Here is a 23,724-nt window from a genome sequence, read left to right on the forward strand (position 1 = left end):
CCCTACAGCAACTTTCCCAAGCCTCCTCCATTTTTCCTTCACCCAAATTCAGATAGCTGATGTTCTGAAAGAGCTGCAAAATCTGGACTCCTACAAATCAGCTGGGCTAGACAATCTGGACCCTCTCTTTCTAAACTTATCTGCCACAATTGTTGCAACCCCTGTTACTAGCCTGTTCAACCTCTCTTTCGTATCGTCTGAGATCCCCAAAGATTGGAAAGCTGCCGCGGTCATCTCCCTCTTCAAAGGGGGAGATACTCTAGACTCAAGCGGTTACAGACCTATATCCGTCCTACCCTGCCTTTCTAAGGTCCTCGAAAGCCAAGTTAACAAACAGATCACCGACCATTTCGAATCCCATCGTACCTTCTCCGCTATGCAATCTGGTTTCCGAGCTAGTCATGGGTGCACCTCAGCCATGCTCAAGGTCTTAAACGATATCATAACCGCCATCGATAAAAGACAATACTGTGCAGCCGTATTCATCGACCTGGCCAAGGCTTTCGACTCTGTCAATCACCCCATTCTTATCGGCAGACTCAACAGCCTTGGTTTCTCAAATGACCACTTCTACACAGACGACACCATTCTGTATACCTCTGGCCCTTCTTTGGACACCGTGTTAACTAACCTCCAGATGATCTTCAATGCCATACAACTCTCTTTCCGTGGCCTCTAACTGCTCTCAAATGCAATTAAAACTAAATGCATGCTCCTCAACCGATCGCTGCCCACACCTGCCTGCCCGTCCAGCATCACTACTCTGGACGGTTCTGACATAGAATATGTGAACAACTACAAATACCTAGATGTCTGGGTTAGACTGTAAACTCCTTCCAGACTCACATTTTAAACATCTCCAATCCAAAATTAAATCTAGAATCAGCTTCCTGTTTCGCAACAAAGCATCCTTCACTCATGCTGCCAAACATACCCTCGTAAAACTGACTATCCTATTGATCCTTGACTTCGGCGATGTCATTTACAAAATAGTCTCCAACATTCTACTCAGCAAATTGGATGCAGTCTATCACAGTGCCATCCGTTTTGTCACCAAAGCCCCATATACTACCCACCACTGCGACCTGTATGTTCTCGTTGGCTGGCCCTCGCTTCATATTCGTCATATGAAACTCACTGGCTCCAGGTCATCTATAAGTTTTTGCTAGGTAAAGCCCCGCCTTAGCTCACTGGTCACCACGCACCCGTAGCACGCGCTCCAGCAGGTCTATTTCACTGATGACCCCCAAAGCCAATTCCTACTTTGACTGCCTTTCCTTCCAGTTCTCTGCTGCCAACGACTGGAACGAATTGCAAAAATCACCGAAGCTGGAGACGCCATATCTCCCTCACTAACTTTAAGCATCAGCTGTCAGAGCAGCCAATCTGTAAATAGCCCACCCAACTATCTCATCCCCATATAATTAATTTTTATTTTGCTCCTTTGCACCCAGTATCTCCACTTGCACATTCATCTTCTGCACATCTATCACTCCAGTGTTTAATTGCTAAATTGTAATTATTTCGCCACTATGGCCTATTTATTGCCTTACTTCCCGAATCTTACCTCATTTGCACACACTGTATATAGACTTTTCTATTGTGTTATTGACTGTACGTTTGTTTATTCTATGTGTAACTCTGTGTTGTTGTTTGTGTCACACTGCTTTGCTTTATCTTGGCCAGGTCGCAGTTGTAAATGAGAACTTGTTCTCAACTAGCCTACCTGGTTAAATAAAGGTGAAATAAAAAATAAATAGAAAATAAGGAAATCAGCCAATTGAAATAAATTAATTAGACCTTAATCTATGGATTTCACATGACATGGACTACAGGTGGGCATCTATTGGTCACATACCATATATAAAAATAATAATAAAAGATAAGGGCGTGGATCAGAAACCCAGTCAGTATCTGGTGTGACCACCATTTGCCTCATGCAGCGCGATATCTCCTTCACATAGAGTTGATCAGGCTGTTGATTATGGCCTGTGGAACGTTGTCCCACTCCCCTTCAATGGCTGTGCAAAGTTGTTGGATATTGGCGGGAACTGGAACACGTTGTCGTACACGTCAATCCAGAGCATCCCAAACATCCTCAGTGGGTAACATGTCTGGTGAGTATGCAGGCCATGGAAGAACTGGGACAATTTCAGGAATTGTGTACAGATCCTTGCGCCATGGAGCCGTGCATTATCATGCTTAAACATGAGGTGATGGCGGACGAGGAACGGCATGACACTGGGCTTCAGGATCTCGGCACGGTATCTCTGTGCATTCAAATTGCCATCGATAAAATGCAATTGCGTTTGTTGTCCGTAGCTTATGCCTGCCCATACCATAATCGCACTGCCACCATGGGGCACTCTTAATTGTTAGTTAGATTACTTGTTATTACTGCATTGTCGGAACTAGAAGCACAAGCATTTCGCTACACTCGCATTAACATCTGCTAACCATGTGTATGTGACAAATAAAATTTGATTTGATTTGTTCACAACGTTGACATCGGCAAACCGCTTGCCCACTCAACGCCATACACGCTGTCAGACATATGCTCACTACAGTGAAACTGGGATTCATCTGTGAATAGCACACTTCTCCAGTGTGCAAGTGGCCATCGAAGGTGAGCATTTGCCCACTGAAGTCGGTTATGACGCCAAACTGCAGTCAGGTCAAGACCCTGGTTAAGACGGGGAGCAAGCAGATGAGCTTCCCTGAGACGGTTTCTGACAGTTTGTGCAGAAGTTCTTTGGTTGTGCAAACCCACAGTTTCATCCCCTGTCCGTGTGGCTGGTCTCAGGGGATCCCTCAAGGTAAAGAAGCCAGATGTGGAGGTCCTGGGCTGGTGTGGTTACACATGGTCTGCGGTTGTGAGGCCGGTTACATGCACTGCCACATTCTCTAAAACAATGAAGGTGGATTATGGTATAGAAATGAACATTCAATTCTCTGGCAACTGCGCAGGTGGACATTCCTGCAGTCAGCATGCCAATTGCATTCTCTTTTAGAGTTGCCTTTTATTGTCCCCGGCAGAAGATGCACCTGTGGAATAATTATGCTGTTTAATCAGCTTCTTGATATGACACACCTGTCTGGTGGATGGATTAACTTGGAAAATGAAAAATGCTGACGAACATGGATGTAAACAAATTTTTGTAAAGAATTAGAGAAATAAGCTTTTTGTGGGTAACATTTATTTTATTTCAAATCATGAAACATGGGACCAACATTTTACATATTGCATTTATATTTTGGTTCAGTATATTTGATTTGGAGTGCCCTCAGAGCATTTCATTTGCCAGTGTATAAGTGACATGGATATAAGAGGCTGTCTTCAGTTCTACGTCCATGTTTTTCCAAGACTCATCTCAATACTCTAAATGACACTGACTGCATCGCAGCGGCACCATGTCCGTTCCGGTAGTTAAACAGTTGGTGTAATCAAGAGCTAATCTCTTTACCATGCAAATACGTTCGTTAGGGTTTAATTGCATCTGTACCAATCAAGGCTTTTTTTATGTTGTTGTTGATGAACATAACACTAGGCATCAGAGTGATTCATGATACCTATTCTTCAGCATGAAGTTAGCTGACAATGTAGAAGTTCCACAGGAGGAGGCAGATGGGATCCTACTGAAGTACTATCTTAAATTTGACCAATTTCTCAGTAGGAAAATAATCTGGCTGCAACAAGATGTAAATTATTATGTGATAAAATTAATGGATATTTTTTAAGAGGGAATGACACACTTTAAAATCCTTTTAAAACTTTGAATATAGTACAAGTAAAAAAAAAAAAAACCTGGAAAGTTTTCCTGCAACAGGGAGATCAAATTAAGATCCTACATGTGGGAAATAGGACAAATATGAGCACCCACCCATTTGTATGGCTCATCATGTTACGAAAGCCAGAAAAGATACAAAGGACTGATTGTTCTGGACTGGAGGACTTGGATAGCCTGGACCCAGAACATGTTTGTGCTCTGGCCTACTCCATTGTGATTGTCAAGCTGGCATGACAATTCCATCAAGAGTTGGCAAATGAGCAGAAACAGACTGGCAACCAGGCTGGGCATTGGCAGACCAGACAGACATCTGAGGGCCAAGGAATGCATGGGGCTGATAGAAACGTGAGGTCGAGACATTGTGACAGGAGCAGAAGGGCCCTGCCATGCCTACGATTCTGATGCCCAGGATCTACTCCACCTACCTGTGCCAGTTGAACGGCTGGCCGTGACACTGCAGTCTGTCTGATGAGAAAGTCATACTGTACAGTAGGTTCAAAATGGGGCCGACTCATTTTTCAGATGGCCACCTACACGCAATTAAATGTTTAATTTCAGCAGGGTAATTGGGTCAGACCAGACTGATTTAAAGCTAGTGCAAACCGCCCTGTTGAATCAGTTCTACAAAGACAGATGTATTGTGACGTTAGGGAGAGCGGTAAAAGGGGGCATTTCACATCTCTAATCATATTCAAAGTTAGGTTGTTATTAGCTACCTGCTTGCTCCTCTCACCTGCTTGATCAAAGATGCGATTTGGGCTCCTTTTAAATAATAATAATGATTGTACACACTGCACACATGCACACTCACAATAAAAGACTACGGTTCTTCTTCCCAATGCCAAACCACTCAACAAATGCAATATTCAAGATCACAATACATATCGAGCAAAACTGCCATTCGGTCTCTTCTCCTGTGGGGATATGAGTGTGTGTTTGAATTACAGAATCCCAAAAGGCTGAACCAAGTGTGATCATCGTCCAACCCTGGAGTTAACACACACACTACAGTTTACCAGCGGCCCACCACACCGGTACCCTGGGTCTCGACCCCGCCCTGTGCAACTGGGGCCTGGACTTTGACGGGCCGCCCCCAGTTTGTGAGGGTAGGAAACAACATCTCCACCCCGCTGATCCTCAACACTGGGGCCCCACAAGGGTGTGTTCTCAGCCCTCTCCTGTACTCCCTGTTCACCCACGACGTGCGTAGCCATGCACGCCTCCAACTCAATCATCAAGTTTGCAGTGGTAGGCTTGATTACCAACAACGACGAGACGGCCCTCAGGGTGTGGTGTCAGGAAAATAACCTCACACGCAACGTTAACAAAACAAAGGAGATGATCGTGGACTTCAGGAAACAGCAGAGGGAGTACCCCCCTATCCACATCAACGGGACAGTAGTGGAGAAGGTGGAAAGTTAAGTTCCTCGGCGTACACATCACAGACAAACTGAAATGGTCCACCCACACAGGAGGCTGAAGAAATTTGGCTTGTCACCAAAAACACTCACACCTTTACAGATGCACAATCGAGATTATCCTGTCGGGCTGTATCACCGCCTGGTATGGCAACTGCTCCGCCCACAACCGTAAGGCTCTCCAGAGGGTAGTGAGGTCTGCACAACGCATCACCGGTGGCAAACTACCTGCCCCCCAGGACACCTACACCACCCGATGTGACCAATAAAATTATATTTTACATTTTCTTTATTTTTTGCACATTTTTCATACTTTCTAACTCTGAATTGTTCGGACAGGGTTCGTAAGTCAGCATCTCACAGTAAGATCCACTACACCTGCGGTATTCGGCACACGTGACAAATACAATTTGTCTTGAAGTGGTACCAGTGCACTAAGTCTGGAATCAACAGGACCCTGAACAGCCCCAAGCCATAAGACTGCTAATCAAATGGCCACCCGGACTACCTGCAATGACCCTTTTTTGGGGTCTCTTGCACTGACTCTATGCACACACCCTGGACTCTATAAAGTTATTCCATTTTTTATCTTTACCACACACTCACACATACTCTCCACTGACACCCCAACACACACTATTGTTCAATAGTTTGGGGTACTTAGAAATGTCTTTTTGTCCATTAAAATAACATCAAATTGATCAGAAATACAGTGTAGACATTGTTAATGTTGTAAATGACTATAGTAGCTGGAAACGGCAGTTATTTTTAATGAACTATCTACATAGGCGTACAGAGGCCCATTATCAGCAACCATTCCTGTGTTACAATGGCACGTTGTGTTAGCTAATCAGTTTATCATTTTAAAAGGCTAATTGAACATCAGAGAACCCTTTTGCAATTATGTTAGCACAGCTGAAAACAATTGTGCTGATTAAAGAAACAAAGCAAAAATCAGGTCTTCTTTAGACTAGTTGAGTATCTGGAGCATCAGCATTTGCGGGTTCAATTACAGGCTCAAAATGTTCAGAAACAAATAACTTCGTCAGTCTATTCTTGTTCTCAGAAATGAAAGCTATTCAATGTGAGAATTTGCCCAGAAGCTGAAGATCTCATACAACGCCGTGTACTACTCCCTTTACAGAGCAGTGCAAACTGGCTCTAACCGGAAACAGAAAGAGGAGTGGGAGGCCCCGGTGATCAACTGAGCAAGAGGACAAGAACATTAGTGTCTAGTTTGAGAAACAGACGCCTCACAAGTCCTCAACTGGCAGCTTCATTAAATAGTACCCACAAAACACAAGTCTCAACATCAACAGTGAAGAGGCGACTCTGGGATGCTGGCCTTTTAGGCAGAGTTGCAAAGAAAAAGTAATATCTCAGACTGGCCAATAAAAAGAAAAGATTAAGATGGGCAAAATAACACAGACACTGGACAGAGGAAGGGGAATTTTTTTTAATGGACAGACAAATCTAAGTTTGTGGTGTTTGGATCACAAAGAACATTCGTGAGACGCAGAAATTATGAAAAGATGGGGGAGTGCTTGACGCCATCTGTAAAGCATTGTGGAGGCAATGTGATGGTTTGGGGGTTTGGTAGCGGTAAAGTGGGAGATTTGTACAGGGTAAAAAGGATCTCGAAGAAGGAAGGCTATCACTCCATTTTGCAACGCCATGCCATACCCTGTGGACGGCGCTTAATTGGAGCCAATTTCCTCCTACAACAAGACAATGACCCAAAGCAGAAGTCCAAATTGTGAAATAACTATTTTGGGAAGAATCAGTCAGCTGGTATTCTGTCTATAATGGAGTGGCCAGCACAGTTGCCAGATCTCAACCCCATTGAGTTGTTGTGGGAGCAGCTTGACCGTATGGTACATAAGAAGTGCTCATCAAGCCAATCCAACTTGTGGGAGGTGCTTCAGGAAGCATGGGGTGAAATCTCTTCAGATTACCTCAACAAATTGACAACTAGAATGCCAAAGGTCTGCAAGGCAGTAATTGCTGCAAATGCAGGATTCTTTGATGAAAGCAAAGTTTGAAGGACACAATTACTTCAATTAGAAATAATTTATAACCTTGTCAACATCTTGACTATATTTTCCTATTAATTTTGCAACTCCTTTCATGCATGTTTTCAAAGAAAACAAGGAAATGTCTAAGTGACCCCAAACTTTTGAATGGTAGTGGACACACAAATAACACGCGCACTCGTGCATACCGACTCCACACACACATTTTCACTCACCACATACGCTGCTACTACTGCCTATTATCTATCCTGTTGCCTATTCACTTCACCCCTTCTGTACCTATATGTATATACAGTGGGGCAAAAAAGTATTTAGTCAGCCACCAATTGTGCAAGTTCTCCCATTTAAAAAGATGAGAGGCCTGTAATTTTCATCATTAGGTACACTTCCTCCTACAACAAGACAATGACCCAAAGCAGAAGTCCAAATTGTGAAATAACTATTTTGGGAAGAATCAGTCAGCTGGTATTCTGTCTATAATGGAGTGGCCAGCACAGTTGCCAGATCTCAACCCCATTGAGTTGTTGTGGGAGCAGCTTGACCGTATGGTACATAAGAAGTGCTCATCAAGCCAATCCAACTTGTGGGAGGTGCTTCAGGAAGCATGGGGTGAAATCTCTTCAGATTACCTCAACAAATTGACAACTAGAATGCCAAAGGTCTGCAAGGCAGTAATTGCTGCAAATGCAGGATTCTTTGATGAAAGCAAAGTTTGAAGGACACAATTACTTCAATTAGAAATAATTTATAACCTTGTCAACATCTTGACTATATTTTCCTATTAATTTTGCAACTCCTTTCATGCATGTTTTCAAAGAAAACAAGGAAATGTCTAAGTGACCCCAAACTTTTGAATGGTAGTGGACACACAAATAACACGCGCACTCGTGCATACCGACTCCACACACACATTTTCACTCACCACATACGCTGCTACTACTGCCTATTATCTATCCTGTTGCCTATTCACTTCACCCCTTCTGTACCTATATGTATATACAGTGGGGCAAAAAAGTATTTAGTCAGCCACCAATTGTGCAAGTTCTCCCATTTAAAAAGATGAGAGGCCTGTAATTTTCATCATTAGGTACACTTCAACTATGACAGACAAAATGAGAAAAAAAATCCAGAAAATCACATCGTAGGATTTTTAATGAATTTATTTGCAAATTATGGTGGAAAATAAGTATTTGGTCAATAACAAAAGTTTCTCAATACTTTCTTATATACCCTTTGTTGGCATCGGGGTGAGATCTTGCGTGGAGCCCCAGATCGAGGGAGATTATCAGTGGTCTTGTATGTCTTCCACTTCCTAATAATTGCTCCCACAGTTGATTTCTTCAAACCAAGCTGCTTACCTATTGCAGATTCAGTCTTCCCAACCTGGTGCAGGTCTACAATTTTGTTTCTGGTGTCCTTTGACAGCTCTTTGGTCTTGGCCATAGTGGAGTTTGTAGTGTGACTGTTTGAGGTTGTGGACAGGTGTCTTTTATACTGATCATTTCAAACAGGTGCCATTAATACAGGTAACGAGTGGAGGACAGGGGAGCCTCTTAAAGAAGACGATACAGGTCTGTGAGAGCCAGAAATCTTGCTTGTTTGTAGGTGACCAAATACTTATTTTCCACCATCATTTGCAAATAAATTCATTAAAAATCCTACAATGTGATTTTCTGGATTTTTTTCTTCTCATTTTGTCTGTCATAGTTGAAGTGTACCTATGATGAATTACAGGCCTTTCTCATCTTTTTAAGTGGGAGAACTTGCACAATTGGTGGCTGACTAAATACTTTTTTGCCCCACTGTAGCTACGGCAATTACCTCGTATCGTTGCACATCGACATGGTACTGCCTATACTGTCTATAGCCATGTTATTTTTACTCGTTATTCATGTATTTATTCCTTGTGCCACTATTTCATAAAAAACAAAACATTGTACATTGTTGGTAAGTAAGCATTTCACTGTTAGTCTACACCTGTTGTTTACGAAGCATGTGACAAATGCAACTTGATTGGTTTCTTTCTCAGTCTATAGTCCATGGCACAATCACCTCCAAATCAAGCCTCTTAATGATTATTTATGTGCGTGCGTGTGTGTCTGTGGGCCTCCAGCTGTATGTGAATGACTACATCTCTGAGGCAGTCGAATACAAGACAAAAGGTAGTGTGGCTTTGATGAGGATTGAGCAGCTTTCATGTGTTGCAAGAGGGGAAAGTGCCTTGGCAGTACAACTCATCTACCCCCCTCTGTCTGTTCCCCTGCTGCAAGAAGGGCACAAACAGACAGAAACATTCAGAAAGACAGACGCACACACACTAGGCAGACAACAATACAACCAAATAGACCAGAAATACGCAAAACATCATACACATGCAGTCACACAGAGAGACAGAAACACAAAGGAATATTCCTCAAATGGTATTTCATTTTAAGATCGAGCAACATGGAATCAGTCGTCTGTAATCAGCAGGAAATAAGTGAGTATGAACAAGTTCTGATGAAAATATGTTCCCTTTTCACATGTATTGCTTTAATGGATCAAACCAAACAACAAATGCAGTAAACCAGTCATATTCTGTTATGAACCAGGGCAGTCCTTAAGGGGAGGAGCTGTTACAAAAGCAGGGGTTGGGGTCAAGGGTTGAAATATTGTCCTACACACACTAGAGAAGAAAAATACAAATGGAAAAACACAGGAGGAGCGGCGTGCTTCTATCATCACATTTCCCAAGCGAGTTGCCGAGTTTATTCTGGGGTCTGACGACATGGTAACGCAACGTGGAGGCAGGGTGCGTTTGTTACACACCCACTGAGGAAAATGCCTGTCATGGTTACTAATGTTGTCAACTACTAAATGTGTCAGAATATGTCAGAGGAATAGCCCTCTCTTGCTACTAAAACAATACATTGAAATATGTGCTTGTGAGTTCCTTCACGTCATTGTTGGGAGATCGAGAAAGGGTGGAGAGGAGGCATCAGATGATTGTTTGTTTCCCATCTGATTACCGCCCTCCCAAATACAAATAGCTAGACAAAACATTTACAAGATCTGCATAGTCAGGTGCTGCTGTAGTCATAATACCAATTCGTCTGTTGTTGACCAATAGATTAGTTGGGAGATCCTTAAGAAAAGGGAAATAAAAAAATAAAATCAAAATTCAACATTATGTTTTTTTAAATCCTTTTAAAGTACCATAGCAATTACAGTGAGAAGGGGTGCTACATGGGGATACCTAAGGGGATCTCTAAGCAATTCAATCAGATCTTTGTAAAGTCTTTAATTAAGAAAGCCTTTTCGAGGCCGACAAACAAATGGTCAGAGATAAGAGGGGCTTTCCAAATGTCTGTGTCACTGAGGGGGACGGCGACGGGACGAGGGCAGGGGGGGGGGGCTGTAGCCATGAAGGACCTTCCTCTGCAAGCCACATACACACATTTCTACACTGGCCCAGCCCACTCCCGCTGTGTGGTGCTCTATGGTGCAGCCCGGTTGGGTCTCTTTGGAGCGGGAGGGGGCATGAGCTCCGTGTCTGGGTCAGAGGGGCGTTTCCGGTTCTGTCCTTGGGCTCCCAGGGCACAGCGGTCCAGAAACTCATAGAGGTTTTCTTTCGTGACAGGATACTTGATGCTGTTACACACAGCTGGAAGAGAAGAGAGAGACAAGGACAGGAAGTTAGCTCAGACATGATGATGGACTCTTCCTGGGCTTGGTCCACCTCGAAATCAGGCCGTTTCTGCAGCTACACAGAAAAAAAATACCAAAAGTCCAGGTAGTTTTAAACCTTTTCCTTTTTATGCCCTACCCCAGGGCACAAGTGTACGGCAGCAACTCTAATCTCTCGTGGACAGACCACATAAACATGAATGGTACCACAGATCTTTCATGATACAACTGGATGCTTGAGAAACCGAGCAACATTAGTTCCGTTTGGGTTTTTTGTCACTGGTTATTTGGACAAATCACGATTTTGCACGTCTTAGGATCTTTCAAATTTCAGAAAGGGCATTCTGTCCATAGACGTGCAAAGAAAGAGGGTGGAGCTCTTCGTTCTGGTTCTACCTCTTCTCTTAACACATTTGGACAACAGATGAAATCGAGAAACTGACCAAGTACGCAGGACTTCAGTGCTGGGTTAACCGATAGTACAGCAACTCTAATACACGGTAACCTTCCAAAAATACTCAGATTCATTAGAGGAAGTTTCAGGAACTTCAAAATATATGTTTTCTATGTTTAGGCTCCCTTGACATTTGCAGCTAGAAGGCTGGCAGAATTCAAGCATTCGACAAACAGTTGGGAAACCGAGAAGGCAAAAGGAAAGAGTATGGTATACCATCAGTGGACATTGCTACAATAAAAGAAAAACAGAATAATGAACATCATACACAAAGAGAATAAGTTGCTCTCCTTACATGCAAGTGTAATCTCTTTTCTCTTGGGCGCACACACACATACACAGTTCTTCTATCCTCGTAGGGACCTAAAATTGATTTCCATTCAAAATAATATTTTCCATAACCCTAAACACTAACCCGTTACCCTAACTGTTACCCTAATTGTAACCATAAACCCTAAGATTAAAATAGCCTTTGTTCTCATGGGGATGTGGGACATTTTTTCTTGTTTTATGTTTTACTATACTCGTGGGGTCTTCAGGTCTTCACGAGGATAGAAGAACCAACACACACACACACACACACACAAAAGTAAGACTGGGTTTGAAATATAGATGAACTAAGCCATTAATCTAATAGGCCCAGTAATTGTCTTATTGTAGACAGAGATAAAGAGGCTGCAGATATTAATACAGATTGCTCCAGGGCTAGCCAGGCAGTCAGTCAGGCAGCCAGGTAGGACAGGCAGGCATGCTCTCACCCAGTGTGTCCAATAAACACCAGCTGGCAGCCAAATAGCATTGATTTTGTATGGCAAACATTTTGGGGAACACCCTGCTCACTCACCCATGGCTGTGTCGTAAGAGTTGGGGAAGCTCTTGTCTACTCTCTGTCTCATGAACACCCAGGTATTGTTGTTAAAGGAGCACTCAATGATCTTGTTGTCGTACTGCTTCAGGTCCTTGGATGCCTATAGAAGGAGAGAGGAGAGTCAAGGTGGTTGGTTTAGAAGGTCAACATTTATAGTATATTATTGACTACAATAATTCTGGTCCTCCGGTCACAATATTGGGACTTACATTATACAGCAGTAACAGTTTGACAGTGTGTACACTGTATGTACAATTGAACACTGCATATCAGGACCTGTATGTGCGTCATCTGTTGCCCATTTGTCATGAGCTTGATTACCTAGATTCTGTTTTCAAAAACTACCATTTGTGCTATTTAGTAGCTGGATTCCTTAACAGCAAATCAAACAGGCACCTTCTACTAATGCAAAGTCAAAGGTGATATAGGATGAGACAAACTTCAGTACGAAGCTCTCATCGCTTTGGTCTTAAGTTCCACTGATATTGACTGTTCAATGATTTAATATCCATCTACATGGGTGAGGTGGTGTTTAAGAAGCTATGGAGAGTGGGGCAGAGATCACACTTCTAGGGCCAAGCTGGGTGGGGCTCAGATGACTGGTGTGGGCCCGCTGCCAGGCTGCCCCTGAGCAGATGAAGGGGCAGCAGACGCCAGGGAGTGGGCAGCCCTGCCAGGAGCACAACACCTTGACTGGCAAGACCAAGCCCTAAGTAAGAGCCCGATTGCTCTTGGAGAGAAGGGCATCTGGGTACTCAACAGGGAAGGGAGGTAGCTGTGTGTGTGTGTGTGTGTGTGTGTGTGTGTGTGTGAAGAAGAAAAAAAAGGGTGTTGAGAGTGGGTTTGTTTGAAAGAGACAGAGGGGACATGCTCAGGTGGACATCACACCACAGAGAGCATGACCTTGAAAAAAAAAGTGGGATCAACCCAAAATCACACATTTTAAGTACACGTTCTCTCACACTAGCCGTATCACTAGTGTCTCAGAGCCAAGTCGCAGTACGCCGTTATTAAAATGAGAACACGCACACATTTAGCTGTCGTGATCTGTCGATTAGGTTCCATTTCCAAACCAAACACATTTTTCCCCCAGACCTTCCTAAGAATAGCTGAGAGACTAAACTCAGGAGGAGTGACAGAACGGGCGAAGAAATGTGTTACACAAAGGCAAGCGGGGCGAGCTGCCAAATAACAATGCAGGAGGCAAGTTTGTCAGGCAGGCAATGGAGTCTGTCCTGTTTGCTGGGATCCCATCCTAGTTGTGTGTGAAATGCTGGCTGCCTTGTCTCCCCACCGCTTGGTGTTTAATCCGTCCAAATCCACTTCATTATGGTCTCACTCCTGCAGCCATCTAGCAGGAGACTCCGTGCAAAGGAAAACTCACTATCACCCCAATCTATTATTCTGTGTTTTCAACTGGACTATATAATAACTACGTCAATCTGTCCTCCATGCCCCCCTGTTCCAATCATGGCGAGTTTAGGACCAGCAACTCCGCTACGGGGGGAAAAATGATATTGTGCTTCATCATAATGTCACAACTGTGACTGATTGACTCATAAACAACATGACTCCGTTAAGAACAACAGCCGTGCCTTAACGCCTCTACACAGCCACCTTTTAAATGGGAAGAGTGTTAACAGTCTCGCACTGTGCCATTAAGTGAGGTCAATGTCTGGCTACTGGAGGAGATGCTGTTGTTTCCACGCAAAACTATTAACAGATGCAAATTGGTTTCGTTTTGGAGAGAGATTGAAGGGTATATTGATTTCTGTCTGCATTAAAGCAGTCAATTATCTACTTGGAAAATATCCAGGGCCTTAAAAGAAGACAAAACGGGCAAATCATAAGAAGTTGCTTCTGTACGGAACAAAAATAGAACTCCTAACAAGCATATCAAATCAAGATCTTTTATGTCAATTATTCATCCTAAAATTACTAAAGAATTGAGTCTGAAATTACCGAAACAATCTAGAGGCAAACAGGCATACATAAAATGTGTCCCATTAACTAGTGCTTCATTTGGAAATTGGGAGTTGCCGGATAAAAAAACGTGAGGGAGAGAGGGGGGTGGGAGGGGGACCTGGGGGGCTCTGAGCTGAGGTACCGGAACTCATTAAAAAAAAGAAAAATCCCCTTTTTAATAAAGCATTGCATGCAGTATCATCAATTTTGCGCAGTGGCATAGAGCAGAGTAAAGGTGCTTGCAGAAGTTTCAAACATGGGGAAAAGTTTTTTTGTAGCTTTGGGTCCGGGAAAAATGTGGCCTTATATAAACGCATTTCATGCAATTCGACATCATTTTACATGACTGAATCTTTCTTTAACGCTGCACAAATGATCCAAATGCCAGGCTACTGACTAACTAAGAATATCTGAGATCAATAAAAACAACCATGTCTTGAATCCACCAATAATTGCCTAGGCCTAGGTGTGTGAAGACCGACATATTGCACGATATGAGGAGGAAATTATAGCCCTAAAAACAGCTTTCCAATTTCACTGACTCACCCAATGACGCGCCGCTCACTCACCTGTGATGGCAGATGCGTTCGTGCCAAAAGCTTAGCTCTCTTATTTTACTTTGTAAAACAGTGCTGTTCGCTCAATAGGCCTATTTGGAAGATAACACATAGCCTACAGGCAGATTAGTCTTCTCTTTTCAGCAGGAGCCATTTTCTTTACAACCTGTGTTCTCCTGTGATTGTATTTGAAATATTTGCGAAAGGACTGTTTTGGCTGCATGCTGTTCACAGACAGACTTGCGCACGTTCCTGACTGTAGGCCATGCCTCGTGATTGGGCTACACACCATTTAAAAAATAAAATAAGCTATTGATCCTCTGTGGCTAAATTATAAGTCTACTCCTGGTGTAGTATTCTGAATGATTTATTTTCAGTGAATCTAGTTGTGAGAGATTCAGGCGTGCTTCTCTTTCATACCACATTGACGGCCATGCGTTGGTCTGTCTCTGGGCTACAATGTTGCGCAAACCATTAACCCGGGCCGGCCCAACACAAATCCATTTTTAGAATATCATGCATGTTTTCACATTAACGTTTTTTAGGGGGAAGGAGAATTAGAAAAGATGCAACTCGAATTTACACTGATCGCTTTTATTGGAAGTTTTACATTGCAAAGAGTGAAAATAATTTTTCATGGCAGGAGAGCTACCGGTACGAAACAGGCAGGATCCGGATAAAATTAAGCACTGCCATTAACCCACACAAGTATAATACAATGAGACTGAGATGCATTACACTGTCCCTCCCCTGGGAAATTGATCACTATCTGGGCAGGTGATGTACATTGACATACTCCCACACCATTAAAGGCTCCCTCTCGTTTCACTGGTACCTGCTGTTTTCACCATAAACACCGGTGGTGTCTGACTTAAACAGATCGGTCATAGATGGTGCAGTCTCACTTGGAATTGTTAGGCAGATATTTTTTCATGGCCTGGGCTTACAGCATTCTGTGTGGGTGTTGGGTTGAATTTAGCAACACATCCAGCTTCTTGTCTCACCTTCATCTGTGCAAAGGGCATGTCATGGCTGCCGACGTAGAGCAATCCAACAGTCTGGGGAAGCAACCTGCAAAGACAAAACATCTTCATTAACACCCCAAGACACCCTGAGGTCACCCTGAGCGTCAAGCGCAACACAGCACCCTCCGCTCTGCTCGTTAGAGAGAGAGAGAGGGAACAATGGCTCCCTCGACAACAGAGTTAGCCTACTACTGCACACCGCTGATTACCAGCTAGTAACAGAATGATATGCTGCCAACATCCACCATCACACCTCCCATCTCTGGGTGCGTCGCAATAATATTGGCTTTGTACTGAAGTGTGCACTCATTCTTATACCAGTCATTTCCTTTCAAATCAGTGAAGGGAACAAGTATAGACATTGGGAGGAAGGAAAGATGTTTGGAATGTAGCCTTTTTCTCAGAGCATCTGGAGGTTCAACATGTAGGGTACTGAGTGCAAACACACAACGGTGACGATGCCACATCTGGGGGGCAATTATAGCTATGCCCAAAACCCACAGGCATCAAACTGAGCACCTTCTACCTGGAATGTTATAACGGTTTTACATCCTCTCCATTCATCATCCGTCTGTCTCTACGTCAGCTATTTTAATTATGATTTCTGATCACCAGCTGTGAGCGCTCAGCAGTTAATCAACCGTAATGTGGCTTTATCAGGGGTTTGTGTGTGTGTGAGGCCCCAAACAAGTGGTTCGCTGGCCCCCCTGTTCCTGGAGCCATGTGCTTTTCGGGTCTCATCCCAGGGAGCACACCCCACAGCTGGCCTTAATGAAACACTCATCCCCTCCACTGAACCCCCCCCCCCCCCCCGGCTGCCCATGGTTATTTCGGGATAACCATGGGCAGCCATCGTCTGCAGTTGATACGCACACAAACCCTCCCCCCACCAGACCTAAACACGGTCTCTGACGATACGGTCACTGGCTTCCTGCTCCTGGTTGTCCCGACAGCATCACTTAACCAGTGAGACGCACCGGCGGAAAAGAGGGGGCTAGCGGAACTGATGTTCAAACCACAGTGGGTGGATTTAATCTCACCTACCATGTTGGGTCATCCTGTTGGAGACCACCTATTGGGTATACATGGATTTGGGTGTGCAGAACACACATTAAGCGGAAGGGGAGGGGCCTGCCCCTCCCCACTCCCTTTTCCTTTGTAATGACGGTGGTGAAGAGAGGGCAGGCAGGAAGCAGCCGTCAACACTGCCATTGAACCCTCCGGCCTTCCATGAACTGATGGAAACAACTGGAGAGCAACCCTGAGAGTTCACAACATAACCTTTCATGCCACACCCGCCCGCCAAAGGTCTCTCGCACGCTTCTTTACCCAACCTCTGTCCGACGTCCAACTTTCCTAAAATAGCATACTTTGCTCTCCTAAACTGCATGGCTGTGTATTCACCAAGCCCTCGTCACTGACAAAAAAGTAAACCATGACAAAATGTACAATCCTATTGACATGGTGCTCCGAAAATAACCGAATGTATCACAGTCATTAAGGCTGATACTGTGAAATGACAGTCTGCCTGTGGTCTCTGTCATTTCAATTTCTGGATCTTTACGTGAGACGCTAAGTTGACGTTCCGCTGCAATCTGAATAGGTTACTCCGTGTTACTTAGTGTTTCACGTTTGACGATTGCTCAATTGAGGTACAAACGACCTAAAATCCACAGAGTAAAGGTGATAACGTGCATTTATAGCCTACCTTACCCAAATTGAATCAAACACATTTGGGAACAGGACTTACGTTTGAATCCCCAAATCACAGAGAGCCACAGGCAACGATACAGCTCCAGTGTATTGAAACGGCCTGCGTCCAACAAGCTTCAAATGGACTGGGGCTGAGCTGCCGGCAAGGGCTGTGGGCCACAAGTGCATTTCAGATAACTTGTTCGATATGCACAACAGTAATTTCACAGAGAGAATACAGTCCCAAAGGAACATGTATTGCCCTGACAGATCTCCTTCTAGATGCTGAAGGATGGAACCAGATGGATCTCTGGCAGCATCCCAAATGCTACTGTATTTCCCCTACATAGTGGACTACTTTTGACCAGGGCATAAAAGTAGTGCACTAGATAGGGAAAAGGGTGCCATTTAAGACTCAGCCTCCGTCTCTTGCCACTGCAGCTGGCTGGGAGGGGGGTACGTAAACTAAAGCCTCTAACCCCTGCCTGCCTGCTGTAAGCTGCTTTCCTGCAGGGCCATCAAGCCTACTCTCCCTGGAGTCCTGTTCAGCAGCTGATAAAAGTGGACACAGATTACTCACCTTTTGCTTACCGAGGTGGAACATTTGGTATGCATATACTGTACTGAGGTGGGAAGTTTTGAGCTAAGCTTTTTCCAAGGACAACAGACCTGTTAATAGAGAGCAATAGAAACGGCGTTTTTTTGTAGGCACTAACCCCGCCATGCCTCATTGGCCAAAGCCTATGGGGGAAGTTGAGATTTTTAGGGTTTTTGGAAAAATGCTTAAAATAAGCACAGGCTTAGTTTCTGTTTTGTTCTATGAGATAATCTTCATGGGCTAATGTTAGCTAATTGGGCTCCCGAGTGGCGCAGCGGTTTAAGACACTGCATCTCAGCGCTAGAGGCGTCACTACAGACCCTGTAGGCTAAGCCCGTTAACTAACCCCAGACTTTATTTTTGGTATTTATCCAAAAACCCGATTCTTTCCCCATGAATATTCCCCTAGGAATTGCTGAACGAACCAGAGGTAACTCATTTCCAGTTTTTAGGACTACAAGCTGGCGAGTTCTATTGCAAGTGTGTGGCTGTAACTCCGCCCAGACCTGTCAGTTGGTGTAACAACACCAGTGTCCCATATGACAGAGGCCAGGCAGAGTCAGAACAGGCCCAGACATGGCTGGCCCCCATGGAGCATGTCCACTCCGCCTCAGCTTTGGTAATTCATATTCACACAGTGTTTTTAATGGAATGTTATTCTGGTTTGCATTCTCTCCCTACATCTCTCCCTACATTTATTAATTGCGACTTCTGATATTCAGCTGTGAGCATTCAGCAGGTAATCCACTGTAATGGGGTGCAGTATCAAATACGTCTGGCTGGCACCCTGTGGAGTGGCCCTGTCTAGTCCACCTGGGCTGCCGTGATTCATATCCACATATCGCTTTAACAGGGGCTGCACTGCAGTCAGGTCTCACCCCGATTGGTTGAATTTACAATGACGCATGCAGAAAATGTTTTATTGGCACAATTAGAGGTAACCTCTTCAGAGAGAAACCGAACTCGATTAATCCATAAATCAAGTTGCCATGTCAGAAACCAAAGCACTACTTCTTCCATGCCCCACATGGTAAAACTCCTTTAATTACTTGCTGTCTCTTTCGCTAACTGTCTTCTTCTCTCTCTCACACTCCCTCTTCTTCCTGCTCCCTCTCTCTATCCTCCTTTCCTCCCTCCACCAAAACATCCTTTTCTCTCGGCTTCTCCTCCTGTTTTTTAGTTGAGGTGATGAAAGTCGTGAGACTGTGAGCTGCGTCTTCTCTGTAGTACAGAGAGCAGAGACACGCTGAGGGATGGAGTGGGCAGACAAACAAGCACTTGTTCTTTCTCTGTCTGCTCTAACTGAGACAAAGACATACTTAATGACCTGCACCACTAGTGGGCTCTGAGGAGAAGCAGAGGAGCGCTACTCTGCCAGCTAACAGCACTATCAGAACTACACTGAACAAAAATATAAAACGCAACATGTACAGTGTTAGTCCCAGTCCCATTAGTTCGTTGTAACGGTCTTAGCTCCTGACAAATACAGTCATGTGAAAAAGTAAGTACACACCCTGGAAAGAATCACACAAAAAAGTTAACTTAGATCATGTTAAGTAATTAAAATAAACAAAAACGCAATATACTTTTGCAGAAAAAGTTAGTACACCCCTAGCTTTACCATCACATAAAATCGCAAAAATTAGAATCAGGTACACCAAAACAGGTGCAAATTATTATAAAATCATTAAGAGAGTAACTTGCGAGGTTCTAGCCTTCCATAAAGATTAGAAACTTGGTCTGGTTTGGTCATGCCAACATACTATCCCAGATTATTGATGCCCATGCGTCTAAGAGGGGTTACAAATCCATTTCCAAGCTATTAAAATAACATAATTCCACTGTTCGACGGATCATCTACAAATGGAGGAAATTCCAGACCACTGGCAATATACCTAGGACAGGTCGTTCCACCAAATTTAGCCCAAAAGCTCACCGAAAGATGCTCATAGAAGTAACATCAAGGGATCTACAGGCCTCTCTTGCCACAGTCAATGTCAGAGTGCATGAGTCAACTGTCAGAAAGAGACTGCACAAAAGTGGCCTACCTGGGAGGGCAGGAAGGAATAAGCCTCTGCTTTCAAAAAATTATATCAAGACACGACCCAGACAACACCTGGGTAAAGACCAAAACTACTGGAACAATGTTCTCTGGACAGATGAGTCAAAGGTCGAGTTGTTTGGCCGCAATGCCAGACGCCATGTTTGGCAAAAACAAAAAACTGCCTTTGAACAGAAGAACCTCACACCAACCGTAAAGCATGGAGGCGGTGACATCATGGTTTGGGGCTGCTTTGCAGCCTGAGAGCCTGGCCAACTTGCCATCATTGAGTCAACCATGAATTCCATATTGTACCAGAGAATTCTTGAGGAGAATGTGAGGCCATCTGTCAAAAGAGCTGAAGCTGAACCAAACATGGATCTTGCAACAGGACAACGATCCAAAACACAAAAGCCAAGCTACAAGAGAATGGCTCCAAAAAATAATCCCATCGAACTGCTGTGGGTTGGGGGAGGGGAATTGAAGCGGGCCGTGCATGCAAGAAAGCCCTCACGGTTCTAGCAGTACCTGACACAGTTCTAGCAGTACTGTAAAGAAGAGTAGACAAAAATTCCACCCAGTTGATGTAAGAGACTGATCAACAGTGATAAGAAATGGCTACATTAAGTTATTTCAGCCAAACGGGGCAACACCAGCTATTGAAGCATGTCAGATCATTCATTCCAAACACACAGCACACTGGCATGCACTCAGAACATCACCTGTATTTAGCTTTTATTTGTTGTCTGTGTTCTATGTTTTTTGGGGGGGGGGGGGGGGGGGGGGGGGGGTTAGGTTACCTTTATCTGTCAATAGTGTTGAAGTGAAGATTACATTACATATCCATCTGTCCAAATATGTAGAAAGAAACTGACTGTATGCCCCACTCGCGACAGTGTTTGAGCCCCATCTGGGACACTTTCCCGTCTATCCCCCTCTGTGTTCATCTCCCTCTCTGATTTTCCTACCATACTGTGGAAAATAAATAAATAAGGTGGTTGGAATTCTGGTCTCCTTAAAAAAAACAAAAAAAAGAACTGAATGGCTGTGCGCACTGCAGTGAGTATTACTTAGAGTGCCAACTAAGAAACCTCATCTCACAGACGAGCATAGCAGTACCTGGGAAGGTGCTGAGGGAATGAGGTAGCAAGCAGGCATTTTCTCAAATATACTCCCAACATGATTTATTTAGCATGTTTGATGTATTAGCTGTGGACCAATAGGAAACATTTTACAGCCCAGTAAAGTACAGTACAGCACAGCAGTGCCTGGGGTAGGTAGTAGGTACAGAGGAACTGAGAATAATGGGTCAATTTAATCAAAGGTATTCTCTGGAAAAAACTCCCACCATTTCAGGAGCAGGCTGGCAAGATGAGATGAGAATCTGTTGGTGATAAATATGGCGTTCTAACCTAATACAGGTGGAGAAAGTAAAAGAGAGCTAGATGGAAATTGCCTATCAGTAGGAAAACATCCGATTCATTTGTGGACTTTCATATGTACAATGAAAGGAATGGAAGTCTGCAGTTCAGGCAATGGCAAAGCCTGCTGACTTCTATTCCGTCTTCATTATCAGAAGTGGCAACAAAATACCAATGTGTCTTGGACAGATATTGCCGTTGAATTCAATAAGGGCCCGTGGCAGAACATAATGTCAGTAGTTGTGGGCGATTCAAGGTATAGCTCATACAGAAAAAAAACATGTTATATAATAAGAATGACACAAACAAAAACAAAAACAGAAATGTCTAAAAGTGACAAAACATGGTTCAAAGCGATTAGCTGACACTCACTCACTACTACTATAGTACGTGATTGGGTTTGATGTCTCAAACTACACGCATGTGTCTAAGAGATGTTTTTTTTTCTTCTTGCAGTGGAATCATCACGCAGCCAGAGCGTTTCCCTAGCAACAGTGACTCACCCTTCTCCTCCGACTTTGGTGATCTTGAGGCGGAAGTCTACAGAGTTGAGGCTGGGCGGCTTCCACTTGAGGATGTCATCACATCGCCCAGCTTTGTATTTCTGCAGACACAAAGAGAGAGACCGATATTAGATCCGATTGGGATTCATTGTCATACAAACGGAAAAGCTTACTACAGCGCACACATTTCACGCATAATACACATAGGACCACAGCAGGAAACAAACAACAGTAGAGACAGTCAGATTTAATAGTACACCCCCGCCCTACACCCGCACAAAGGAGGAAGCTACATGTCAGATCATTCATTCCAAACACACAGCACACTTGCATGCACTCAGAACATCACCTGTATTTAGCTTTTATTTGTTGCCTGTGTTCTATGTTTTGGATTGCTTTTATTACTGAACAAAAATGTTAAAATTCATAGAAGAAGAAAAAAAAATCTGTCAATTGAAATAAATTCATTAGGCCCTTATCTATGGATTTCACATGACTGGGCAGAAATACTCCTCAGTAGCACTGTGGCATTGTGTGACAAAACTCCAGTGGGCTTTTATTGCCCCCAGCACAAGGTGCACCTGTGTAATGACCAGGCTGTGGGGAAAAACGGGGTGCAACTCAATAGTAGGAATAATATTTTGTACACTCAGTGCTGGGGCACGCTCAAACATTAGCAAGCCTTTTTCATCCTAATGTCACCTTGGGGATTAATAAAGTACAATCTCATCTCAATGATTTCTTGATCCATGAACAAATTACTAAAAAGGCAGAATAACATGAGGTACAGTATGTACCTTCACACTCTTAAGAGAAATTGACTGAAAATCCAAGTATTTTACACGGCTCCCTTCAGAAAATCACCACGTTTTTCAAAAGGCAGCCAATATGTCTGAAGGTAAGCTCCATTCGTAATCGATTTGGAGAGCTGAAAATTACATATTGTTCAGGGAATGGCTCAAAACCTTGAACATCGACTTTGTTCCACTTCCAATTTAGGGTAAAAATCCTGTCTAAAAAATGAGTAGTAAGGTAGTCAGGTTATACATAATGGATAATAATTAAGCTTCCATGGCAGGTCTAAAATAGGATGCTCATATTGTAGTTAAAAAAGAGAAAGCTTGTCAAGAGCAATTTATAGATAGATATTGAAAGGGCGGGAGTAGCCTACATGAATTCATAACTAATCAGAAATTAATTTCTGGAGAATCCAATTAAAAGCTGCAAATGGAAGTACAAATTCAACGTTGCTTTTAGGTCTTACGGCGAGGTCTACAACTAGTAGCCATATATTCTGTTCTGATGATTAGGCTACATGTTGTCATAGAAATTAGCATGACATAGATTTATATACATACGGTACATGGGATTTATTTAATCTAACTCATATGCAACTAGTGTAAAGAGTGTGAATGTGGTATTTAGGATGTAAAGCCATACAGTGTGACGGGGCAGGAACAGATGTGTCAATGGTGTAAGTGTCAGATTGCCCGGTAACAGAACTATGCCTCCACGGATTTCCTCAAAGAAGGCATCACATGGGCATCATAGTGCCACCATCTCCATTTCCACCCACTCTCACTATTCCAGAGAGAATGTGGAAAGGAAAGCATTTCCTGGAAGAATGTACAGTAGAGAATTCCAAGAAACCAATCGCCATGACTTGGGGAAAGGATGGCGCAAGGATTTCAACAA

The 23,724-nt window shown here is 43.6% G+C and overlaps 1 protein-coding gene across 1 annotated transcript in view; it reads right to left on the bottom strand.

The window, feature by feature from the left end:
* Positions 1-9,438: 9,438 nt before the first annotated feature.
* Positions 9,439-23,724, bottom strand: part of LOC139407036 (RNA guanylyltransferase and 5'-phosphatase) — a 142,780-nt gene continuing 128,494 nt past the window's right edge. Inside the window, exons 14-17 of the mRNA XM_071150328.1 lie at positions 22,030-22,130; positions 15,754-15,820; positions 12,204-12,327; positions 9,439-10,882 (exon numbers count right to left, since the gene is read on the bottom strand). Coding sequence (XP_071006429.1) covers positions 10,716-10,882; positions 12,204-12,327; positions 15,754-15,820; positions 22,030-22,130 — 459 coding nt within the window. The 3' untranslated portion in view covers positions 9,439-10,715. The remainder of the gene's footprint in view (positions 10,883-12,203; positions 12,328-15,753; positions 15,821-22,029; positions 22,131-23,724) is intronic.

This window comes from Oncorhynchus clarkii, chromosome 4, assembly GCF_045791955.1.
Source record: "Oncorhynchus clarkii lewisi isolate Uvic-CL-2024 chromosome 4, UVic_Ocla_1.0, whole genome shotgun sequence".
NCBI lineage: Eukaryota > Metazoa > Chordata > Actinopteri > Salmoniformes > Salmonidae > Oncorhynchus > Oncorhynchus clarkii.